General features: G+C 27.3%; 1 protein-coding gene across 1 annotated transcript; it reads right to left on the bottom strand.

Annotated features, from left to right (window-relative positions):
- Positions 1-4: 4 nt before the first annotated feature.
- LOC113849809 (ubiquitin-conjugating enzyme E2 5-like) lies at positions 5-2947 on the bottom strand. Its single transcript, XM_027479990.1, has 6 exons — positions 2719-2947; positions 2507-2586; positions 1900-2014; positions 1735-1787; positions 1497-1625; positions 5-265 (listed from the first exon to the last, which is right to left on the bottom strand). Exons 1-6 carry the CDS (start codon positions 2760-2762, stop codon positions 135-137), a joined length of 552 nt encoding a protein of 183 aa, XP_027335791.1. The 5' UTR covers positions 2763-2947; the 3' UTR covers positions 5-134.
- Positions 2948-12651: the final 9704 nt, after the last annotated feature.

The raw sequence follows: 12651 nt of genomic DNA, 5'->3' as shown, positions 1-12651 counted from the left end.
GACAGAGTAAACTAACAGGAAGGGGAATTTTCCCCCTACCAACAACCAAGTGCATTACATTTAATGAGGTGAATTAACATAACTAGAACATAATGTACAGATATGATAGAGAGAACAGGAACATGCATACAAGGCTAGGGATCAGCCTTACCAGCAACCTGTTCATCACTAGAATCATATTCATCTTCAGTTAGCTCATCATCACTGGATTTCTCTTCTGTGGCAACTCCTATGTCTTCAGGCTTAGCATACTTCTCACAGTACTCTGAAAATTGAAGTCAAAGACTCATTGGTAAATGTCACATTACATCAAAGAACCAGAAAATTATACAGAAATTGGTTCTCACAAGAACTTAAGCTTAGATAAACCAGTCAAAGTAATACATTATTACCTTCTACGAATTAGTGTTCATAGAAGTCAACAAAAGACAGGTGATTTGAAATTCCCATATCTGTTTTTCTGTGAATGATATTATCAAAAAGATCTCATAATAAATAGTATCTCTGAAAATTTGGTTTTTTAACAAATCCAATGGTGTTGTGAAATCTTATAGTGTGATAAAGCTTTGTTGTTATTTTTGTGTGAATGATACATTTAGCACCATAGCAGGAAGTATATGACTGCTGTTATAGATACTTAACATAGTATAGAAGAATGACTATCAATGAAGAAATAAAACCCTTACCTATGGTTAAGGTATGATGTTGAGTGAACAATTGGTAGAAGTGGATAACAGACATTTGAGTTTTGACATTGTTAACATTACATTCAACTAAAGCCACAGATTGATATAGGTGAGACTTGCAGAAAAAAATGATGCAGGGATAAAATGATGGCACCTTATAATTAAATCTTGAGTTGCAAATTATCTCCATCAGCAAACTGAATGGATGATTCATTACCTTAGTGATTAACAATAATAAACAGCTAGGTGGCCTCCTAGCCAGGTTAGAAAACAGGTATATAAATGGATGAAGATAATGTCTCCTTTTTCACAGGTAAAATTTGACATCTAAGATCATCTTCTGCAAGTATAAACCCATAGGCAACCTAGATACAGTAATATGGCTCATTTTTCAGTTTAGGATTTGATGGCATCATAGGAGGCAGTCATAAAATAGTGGTAGAGATGGGGCTAAAATCAAGTCTGTTGAGAAATGACAGCTTTAGATTGTCAAGTTTATGATGCAGTCCATAGAAGAAAAGCAGCAGCAATACCTTTTCCTGGTAGTAATTGGATAATTAACAATAGTGGATGAAGAAGTATCAATAAATTGTTATAACTGTTTGCGATAGTGTAGGTGAATTTGCATCGTAATTCATATAGTACCCGGAGGACTACAAAGTTTGTTCAAGCACCCCTCTTGGTTTAGAGTTTAATTGTAGCTCAAATATGGAAGAACAAAAGAAAAACATCTGATAAAGGGACAAGTTCATATCACCTAATACAGACACGTATGTTCAGAGAATGAAATTTTAAAATTTTGATCAATACCTTTAACCCTTTGTTCATAAGTGGCTCGATCACGCATCATTAAAGCTGCAGCTTCTCCATTCAAGGGGTCTGATGGATTTGGATACAGAAGAAGTTGAGGTAGAAACACCTCAAATACATTGACAAGATCTGAAAGAATTCAGGCTTAGACATATGACAATGAGCCAAAAATTATAAAATGGAAAACTTGAATTAAAAACCAAATAGTTTCTAAGAAGGTTTAAAGAAATATCATTACCAAACATGGGGCTCCAGGTTTGATTGATAACATCAAGACAAACTGATCCTGACCTGAAATTATGTTATCCAACATTATTGATCATACACTTCAGTATTTTTAAAATTAACACACCAAAAAATACTAAACATAGGCAATTTCAGAACACTAGTACAAGATTCTTACAACTCATCAACATTTGGGTGATAGATCTTATTGACAAAGCCAATGGAAGGAGATTTATAAGGATAAGCATCTGGCAGCTCAACTCTTACTTTCCACACACCTCCATGATAAGGACCTGCAAAGAGCAATCAAAGGATGAAAAAGAAGATTCAAAAAGGAAAACCATAACACAGTAAAAGCACCTTTCCCAAACAATCTATCTCACCTTAACATCTAGAACCAGGGACAAAACAATAAACAAGAGTGAAAATCAGCAAATATCAAGGTAAAATAAAATCCCCATAACAAGAAACCAACCATTAACAAAAAAAAAAACTCATGCCAATCTTTTCTGGCTAAACATTAGTGTCATATATAAAAAAGGGAAATCAATAAGAAAACAAACAGAAATTGATTTATACAATAACTCTGCAGGATGCCCGGAGCAATCAATACAAGGAACAAAACAATAATTAATGTAAGTATCACCCAAATCTAAATCTAGAGCCGCCAAAGTCAATAAATGGTTAGATATCAAATACCCATAATAGCAAACCATCTTTATCACCCAAAAAATTAAAAAAAGACACCAAAGCAAGTAAAACAGGTAGAGGAAAGGAAAATATACTCTCATTGGGTCCATGGAAATGCACATAAAACTCTTGCATTCCATCATTAATCATCTCCACCTTGTAGTCACTCATCATCCTATTAATTAAAAAAATAAAAATAAAAAACCCAAAATCAAAAGCAGAATCCGAAGTCAAACTAACACCCAATCAGAAAAAAAGCTTAAAACTTGAATGAAAATAAATTGAAAGAAAGAAGTTGAGGATTAACAATTTCATCAAGTCCATCTCTCGACGCTTGCTTGGAGAAGACATCTTTTGTTTGTTTTTTTGTTCTTCTGTCTGTGATGCTTCCTTTTCCTAGTTCCTTGCTTTTCAGGAATAGAGAGAGAGAGAGAGAGAGAGATTTGGAGAAGAGAAAGAAGAGGTTTGTGGGAGACCTTTGCTTGTGCAACTGAAAGAAGTAAAATTGGTTCAGACAGCAATCAGCAAAACTAGGAGTAACATAATGAAGGGAATAATTCTTAATTCTCTCCACTTTTTTTTTCTTAATTACTACTTTTTACGATAAACAAATAGATAATTTATTAAAAATAATTATTTATCATAATGTATTTTAAACATGCTCATAATAATAAAATATTAAAATGGTAATTCATATATTAAACAAATAAATATATTAATTGAATATATATTTTGATAATTCAAATTTTATAATAAAAAATAGAATAAAATTGAATAGCTAATATATTCTAAAAATTAAATATTTATTTTTATAAATAAAATATTAAATATATTTATATTTTTAAGATTATAATATATATATATATATATATATATATATATATATATTAAAGAACTGTTAAGAAGATATAATTAATTTGATAATAAAAATCTTGTTAATCAACGTTTTTAAGATGTTGGTTAGGAAATACATAGTAAAATTTTTAAAATTATGATAAATTGTAATGGAAACAATGAAAGAGAAGTACATTAATAATATTTTTTGAAATTTGTTATTACCTTTAATATTTGTATAATAATTATTATTATAAAGAGAGGAGGGAAAAAATGATAACAAGTCCTGTAATTTAAGATAATTTTTTTTATTAAAAGTTATAATACTACACGCGTTCAGTAATTTTTAATGTGATCTTAATGTTATTTTTAATAAAAAATAATTGTTGATTCTGTTCTTACAATAATGATTAACAAGACTCTAATAATAGTAGTTCTTTCATATTTTTTGTTATAATTATAAAAAATAAAAATATTTTTAAATATAATAATTGTTAATTTCTTTTTGTTAATAGGTGCTTATCATTACCTTTTCTGAAACATTATACATATTTTTAAAATATAATATACATTTAAAACAGATAACTTGTTTTTATTGATATTAATAATTCATTTATTTTATAATAATAATAATAATAATAGACGACTGAAAATTATATTTATAATAGCAACTTTTTTACGTAAACAAAGAATAAATAATGAGAATCTCTATATAATATTAAAAATTATATATATATAATAAAACCATTCCAGGCCATAGCAATATTTTATTGCCTTATTTTACATGACTTCCAGTTCCTTCCAAGATTCCTCTCGGCTAATTCCCATGTTGCCCCTTTGCATTTCACTGTCAAGGTAAAAGTTTAAACTTCTATTTCAGGTTTAATATATTTTTAAAAATATTAATAAATATTTTTAAAATATTATAAAATATAACATTTAAAATTATTACTTTATTATTGTCATAATTAATAATTTTTTAATAATAATATTTTATAGTAACTTGCCATTCAGTATTTTTAAAAGTATGTGCTGGTAGCTAGGAATAAAATAAAACAAGACACGTTTTGGTACATTTGGTTCTGTTCCCACGTCATACAATCCTTAATTAATGTCACATGTGTAAATGAATCATTAAAATTCATTTACTTAGGTTTTTATAATCTTGTGAAATAAATTAATGTACCAACGCTAAACACATTATTAGGGTACGGTCTTGATTGTTTTTATTCTTTTAAGTAAAATTGTGTCAGAACATTATCCACATCTCAAATGATTTTGGAGTAGATTTCTTAACGTGAATAATATAATTTTAAAAATAATTATTTAAAAAGTATTTGTATGACTGTTAATGAAAGTAGATATTGTTTCGCTGGATGTTTTTTTATTGATGAAAAACTAAGTATGAGTTTGTATAGTGTTATTGTAAAAAGTACTCAGTATTTAAGTCAGTAAAACTTTGTTTTGCAGTTAAAAAGTTTATATAAATATAATGTACTCAATGTTTGAGAATCATTTTCTTTATATGCACTGATTTATCCTTTGGTTTAAGTTGTTATCATTGTAATGATGTCAGCTGTTAGGTTAATATGGCATAACAAAGGTTTGTACAGTGTAATTTAATGTTTATAGTAAATTTTAGCTTGTTTAATCTTCAAATCAAGTTGAGTTTTGATTGATGAGGAATCCTTAGGTGTGATTAAAGTGTTTGTTGCTTGAGGTAGGATTGATCGTGATCACCTATTAGTAGTAGGTTTACTAAAATCTGTTTACCAAGGTTTGTTTTGACTCTATCCAAAGTAGCTAAATATAGTCTTGGAACAAATGCCCTAGACACATTGTTGTGAAGTGACAAGGTCAAGTTTGATTATTTGGTGAGATAATAAGACTAGAATGATTGTTACACAAGGAGTTATGCTTGGAAATGGAGGATGGTTAACGTTTTGTTGAACAGTTAGGTAGTACAATTAGTGGGGATTAAAATTTTGAAGAATTATTAGAATAATATTGACTTTTAACTCATGATCATAGGTTCATTCTAGTGAATGTCTTCTTCTGGTGAAGATGTAGTTTTGGATATGATGTGATGTTTTTTTAGAAAACACTCAGTTAAAATGTAAAATTAGAGGGCTTTAATAAGCATAGAAAATATAATATACATGAGGCCTAAGATTCATTTATTTTAAATAAGCATTAATTTATCTTTTGAGTGGAATTTTAATCATTTTGGTAACATGAGTTGTTGGGTCAATATTGCAGAACATTAAACTTGTTAAGGGTGATTTAATGTTTATAATAGATTTTGAACAATTCTAACTTTCTAATTTTATAATTGCATCTTTTGATTATTAAAAGTTTAAGTGTACAAATTTTTATTTAATAAAATAAGCACTTATTTTTATTGGAGATCATTTATCATAGTTTAAAGTGTTTGTTATCTAAGTAATCTAATCACACACTAACGTGATTTCCTATTAAATTGACTGATTTCAATTATACAAATATTAGATTGGTGAAGGTTAACCACAGCCCCCTTCTTAACTGGTAGTATAATATTACTTGTTATTATTATGAAATAATACTATTTAAAAATTAAAATAAGTAAATTCAACACCATTTTTATAATAACTAACACCTATTACTTTTGTCAAATGTACAGTCCCAACATTGTAAAATCGTTCACTTTAATAAAAACAAAATTAAATAACCTAATTTAGTAAAATGTTTTTAAAATTATATTGTTGTAAACCAATGTTAAAAGTGATTTATGTACCTTTCCTTATTAGCTTATGTTTCTAAAATGATTGACTTATGAGGCTGTTAAATTATCTTCATACCTTATCCTAAATGGTAATAACAGTGTCATTATTTACTTTTGGCATACACAGCACTGAGAACAGCACAAGTCCATCTGTCCATAGTCCTAACTTTTCTGGACGGTGGGGTTTTCTTTTGATATGATAATAAAGGCGTGTAAAAGTGAAACTCAGGTTCATTCCATTTCTTGGACAATGGATAGATACAAATTTGAATCACAAAACAAGTGGGTGTCATAATTTGATGGACCGATACAAGTACAATTTATTATTTATTAGTAATTTGCTTTCCGACATTGGGAAATCAGAATAAAGTAATGGTGGGTGATGATGGGCTGTTGTTAAGATCATCTCACTCAACAAAAGGATCCTCCATCTAGAGATGGAAATTTGGTTCCTTTAATGTTACCAATACGACAAATGAGAGATTCAAATATGAATATAAAATTAAATGATCTTATGAATATATTATAACTTACACATTCAAGTTTTATTATAATTATTTTTATGTCTTGTTTTTATTATTATACAATATAAATGAACATTAAAGTTATGAATTTGTACGAAATGGTAAAAATTCAATGTTGAAAATCGGGTGCACCATCTAAACTCTATCTCAACACTTACAAATATGAATAATAACTTTTAAAAATAATGATAGCTGCATTATTGGTTCAGTTAGCTGACTCAATCAATTTAAATTGTGTCTATATTAATTAATTAGAAGGGGATAAATTCACGTAATTTGAAAGTAATTATGAAATGCCTATAACATATTTGGTTCACGAAAAGTCATATGATTATTAAATAAATAAGGTAATTTGGCATCTCACTTTATTTATCTCCTTTGTTTTTAAGAATTGTTTTAATCCTTCAAGAACATGAAATCTTCTATTGAAATTACAATATCTAGCCAGCATTATTATATTTTATGTTAAATTTTTTAAGAAAATAAAGATAAAGTACTAGAATTAGAATGTTTATCGTCAAGTGAATAAATGTTATAAGAAAAATTACTAAAGAATACGAATGAGGATAAATGATAAGTGAGGAAAAATCTATACACTAATATCAGTTGCGATTTTTTAAATCCTTGAATTCCTTTTTTTTATTTTATTATTTAACCATTTAGATAAAAACATGTGACTTCGTCAAAAAAATTATAATATAACTTACTATTATGATTTCGCCACTCTCACATTATAAAACAATTGAAATTATGTTCTCGATTCTATTTCCTGTACTTACTTTCAATCCAAACCACTCAAACCTTTCTCCTTTTCTTTTGCCAAGCCACATTGTTGCATTCCTTTAACCTTAAGAATATCAAGTTTTCGCATGTCAATGTGCATGGAAAGACACAAAAATTAGCTATTTTACAATCCCTTTCTCAAAGTTTTCTTCACCTTAAAACCAATACTATTTCACAATAATATATATGATAAATTTAAACTCTATTTGATGGTTGTTTCATAACTAATAATATTTTAAAGATTGAGTTTATAAACTTATAAAGCGCATAAAAATGAAAACTTATAACACTCTACTTGTAAATGTAAGCTAGATAAATGTAATGAGTATTTTACTAAAGAATGAGTTAGCTTTCATCTCTCGACATGACTCCTTGTAAGGTATTGATTGGTCTATCAAGATACTAGCTATTCGAGTAAAACGTATTTAAAAGTTCTCTGTGCTAAACATCACCATGTAAGTTTCCGTTTGTTAGAGTACTCTTTTAATTTCATTCGAGTATCATTTTTTTCTTGTAAATACCAAAGAACACTTGTCCAAATACATTTCTTTATACTTTATTACATTCATAAATTATGAAGTCATTTTGTCCTTTACCCTTGTTTCGTACTAGGGTTAATGAACTTAGGAAGCGTATTTGTGAAAAAGTCTCTTTAGAAAGAGGTTTCCCATGAAGTTCTTCCACATTTCTCCTCTATTCTTTGGGGAGGGTCATAAAACCTCTAAATTATAAAACTTGAAGTGAAAGATCTCACATCATATTCTTCTTTATGCAATATAGCAGTTATTAATTGTGTCAAAAATTTCATTATTTCCCTTTCTTATTCTTTAATCGAATAAGGTTTCTACCCTTCTTTGTGGCTTGACATTCATTTTTTCTTTTTGGGTATCATGGTTATAAGGTGAAAAGCTAAAATAACGTATCTCTAATTCTAAAAAAGTGTTTCTGCCCTGCACAATTTCACCCTTGGGTAGCTTCTTTCTGACACCAACAAATGGGACATAAATTTATACTCTAACTTATTATTTGATGGTTAAAGTTCGCTTTACTGCATATTATCATGTTTTGAAAGTCTCCCTAGTCCTTTAAGCATATTATTCACGTGACACTGGCCTTTTAGGTGCTCGCGCTTGGACGAACGCTTCATGACTTCTTTTATCTCAAACGCTTTAAGATGATACTTTCATCATATAACTATTTAGTTGCAGACATTTTTCCTTTCATAAGATTACTTTTACTCTTAGTAATTTATTGTATTATGAACAATGATTCATACTCTTCATATTTGTTACTGTTCACTATTCTTTCTTTTTTTTTTAAAAAAGGTTTTCAGAGAATTAGATATCTATACATCTCTCACGATCTCAATTCCAAGTTGATTTTCAATAGCAACATGTACATAGAAGCATACAAAAACCTTCACATTCTTTGACCAGGAGTTTGAGTTGCCCCAACTTTTTGTTATGCAAAACATAAGTAGGAAATTTAGTTTGCAAAGTGGCATGTGACAATTGTTGGAATGATTTTGGTGATTCCTAAAAAATGCAAGCTTGGTTGGTGGGTGGATGATGTATGTGATAGGTTCTTGGTGCACTATCAGGTCAGAGTAGTGGCATGCTAGCAACTTTGGGTGTAGGTGGAAGACATGGTAGGAGAGGAGCCACTTGTGTCTTTGACAATACCAATCTTTTGAATGATGTTTTGGGTGGGGATACATATATTAGTGGTCCTAACTAAGGGCTTGGAGTTAGAGAGAGAGTCAAATAAGGAAGGAGAGATGGAGATACTGAGGAGACAAGGGAAGTGATGTGCCAAACAAATAAATAACACTTAAGTCAGAATATTTATGCCACATTGCAACGATGACATGTGTGAGTTTTGTTTTAAGGATAAAATTTAAGTGTTATTTTGTAGGTACTTGTTAGTATTATTTATTTATTAAAATTAAATTTTTATTTTAATAAAAATAAATTTTATTTAATATTATTGTATATTATTAAAATAAAACTTTAATTTTAATTGACAAACAGTATTAATAACATTTAACATACTGAACTTAAGCTGTGTCGTTTTGTTGATGACATTATTTTTAAAAAAAATCTGTAGCAATAGAAGAGATTAAAATTGGAAATTTTTTTATAAAATAAGGGAATAGATTTAAAAAATTAATATGGATTAACACCAGAAAGATCATTAATAATAGAGATTAAAAAATTATTTAAATTGTGAATTTTTTATATAAATATAAATTTAACAAATGTAATTGTAGAGCATGTGATGTAATTACGATATATCATGCATAATAAATGTTAGATAAATTAAACATGTAAAAATTATAGTTAATATATATTTTTTTTAAAGTATGTTAATATTAACATGAAATTGATTTATGGAATCATTATTTTAATATTAAATAAAATTTTATAAATTAAATTATTTATTAATAATTTTTAATTTAATAGTTAAATTTATAAAATTTAATAATAAAAATTATTTGATAATGTTTACTCTTATTCTCCTCGAGTAAGTAGATTCTGACCCAACTTAAAATTAATATAATCTTGTGAATTTATATATATATATATATAAAGTAATTTTTACGTGAGAGGACTTAATTTTTTTTAATTGGATCCACATGAAATTTACTCGACAATCAATGATATGTTTGAATTTTTACTAGCTCCATTTTTACTTGCAAACATATGCCAAAACTTTGTTTTTTTCCCTAACACTTCCTAACTTATTTTATTTTGAATTTTGGAAAAGTTAAAAATTGTAAGTGAGAGTATGCATAACTAGTTGTCTATGTGGGTTTAGACACGAAAAACTCGTTTGTTAAATGAACAGTTTAATTAATTACTATTTGTAAAATTGAGTTTAAGCATGTAAAAGTAATATTTTTTTATTAAAAAATATAGCACTTATTATATTTCTTTTATTCTTAAAGTGATAAATATTTTTTAATAAAAATATTACTTTGAGTTGCTTATTTTTAATTGAAAATTAAATTTAACATTTGCTTTAAATGAATTTGATTATGCATGTGTGTGAAGCAGTCCTGGTTAAATATAAGTTCATCTATATGAAAATTTACGTTGACTAGTTTGTTTAATTAACTTTGAGCCTAATCAATACTAATTATTATTGGCTTATGAATAACTAAACTAAGTTTGTGATAACATTAAATACATAAATAACGTAGCATATGTATATCTCAAAATTCTAAAGGATTCAGACACCAAGAATGCATTGACACTTTTAGGGTGAACGTGTTACGGAATTTGATAGCAATGAAAACTTACAAACAACCTTTGCTTCCTTAGTTTGCTTGTCATAAAAGTTTATATCTTATTTGAACATCTTTAAGAGAGTTTGACGTTTTAATTTATGTAAAGTGTGGTTAATTAAGGTCATTTGTTAATACTTTATAAAAATAGTTTATGATTCTCAATCTTTTTAACGTACTCTAATAAATTTTATAGTCACATTTATGGTAGAAATTTTGTATAAAAAACATATTAATCTATTTAATTAAATTTATACCGAAATGCACCCTAAAATTCTTACTTTTAGGTCCCATTGTTTCATAAGTCTCATAATTTTATAATTAAATTAATTATAAATATATTTAAAAATATAAATAATCATACATCAAGTGCTTAAAAATATTACAAATTATTAGCATTTTCTTCTAAAAATATGAAAAAAAAATATTAAAGTCGATGAATAGTATTAGAAATAAAGATTTTTCTCTTAAAGATCAGTCTCATCTAACTATAATTCTCTCTTAATCATTTATTTATTTTATTTATCTCATCAATTGCCTTTTTCCTTATCCCGTTAATTTGAATCAGAATATCTGAATATGTATCTTCTGTTGTTTAATATTATAAACATTTAAACAGACTACAGTCATCAAAATGTTGACTGCCATAAATGATAATACCGATTACCATATTTTAATAGATTATTTGCATTAAAGATAAACTTTCCTCTTTATATTTCAAAGATTGAGTCCCTTCGTATTTCTCAGTTGGTATGTAAGTAGTTTATCATTATTCATTTCCTATAAATGTCTAATTTTGTTTTTAAGATTTATTTTATGGTTGTAGTTGTTGGCTCCCACGTCCTATTGATTTTCTGTCTCACTTTATTTTCAAGTCTTTTTTTTTTTTTTGCTTTTTTCTCATTATATTTCAAGTACAGGCATTTATTAATTATTTTTCAATTGATATGGAAGTAGTTTACTGGTACATATTTCCCACACATGCCTAATTTTTTGTTTTTTGTTTTTTTTAAACAGATTTATTTTATGGTTGCTATTTTTGGCATGCTTTTGTTCAAATTTCAGTTTCATGTGTACTTTCAAGACAACATTAATTATTTATCATTATGTTTTGCTTTTTGTCCATCCTATTGAATAAATAGCAGTAAACATATAAAACAATTAAGAGATAAATAAATATAAAAGTAAAATTGAATAAATAAAATAATAATAATAAGCATTGTTTTGAAATTTTAAAATGATATATTAATAAGGTTGAAAAATTCTTCTTAAATACGAATAAACAATTTTTTAACTTCAACCCTAAAGAATAAGTTTAAACATATAAAAATTATTATATTTTACTAAAAAATAATATTTATTACAATTTTTGTGTAATAAATATATCCATTTTTAATAAATAGTTGTCACTTTTAATTGCTTAATCTCAACTCTTAAAATTAAGGTTAATATTTTTTATAAAAAGTAAATTGAAGAAAATAATTACTAAGTTTACTTATCATAACTTTTTAGAGCGAAAAGATTCATGTAGAGATACAAAAATAAGTGCATGCATTACATTACACTCTCTTTGACAAGGGGATAAAATTTAAGTACAACCAAATCACACTGGTTAAGTGTACAAAATGGTCCAAGGAAAATCACAAACACAAACAAATGGTTCAAGGGTCCCCACAATACTAGAAAACCCATGATCAAATATCAATTCCCAATATCCCAGTTAGAAAATCTAACAATGACTTGGCAAGAAAAGAAAAATAAAAATAAAAATCACACTTGTTCAATTTACAAATGAAAATATTTAAAAAAAAAAATACAAACTACACCGGCTATAAGGTACCTACCCCATTTCTTTTTAAAACTTTATAATAACCATAGAATGAATCTTTGGGAATTCACCTATTATCCTTTTAACCTGTCAATGTGAAAACAGGTGGAGGGTAATGGTTAACCAGCTAGAATCCAAACAAATAGACAGTCATTGGTGTCGTTTTGGGCATCTTTGAGATACCCATTTTAGAACATGTTGGAGTGGGGCTAAACTTAACCTAC

Source organism: Abrus precatorius, unplaced genomic scaffold, assembly GCF_003935025.1.
Source record: "Abrus precatorius isolate BTA unplaced genomic scaffold, Abrus_2018 Scaffold9, whole genome shotgun sequence".
In the NCBI taxonomy this organism is placed as follows: Eukaryota; Viridiplantae; Streptophyta; class Magnoliopsida; order Fabales; family Fabaceae; genus Abrus; species Abrus precatorius.
This window is presented reverse-complemented; position numbering and strand designations above follow the sequence as displayed.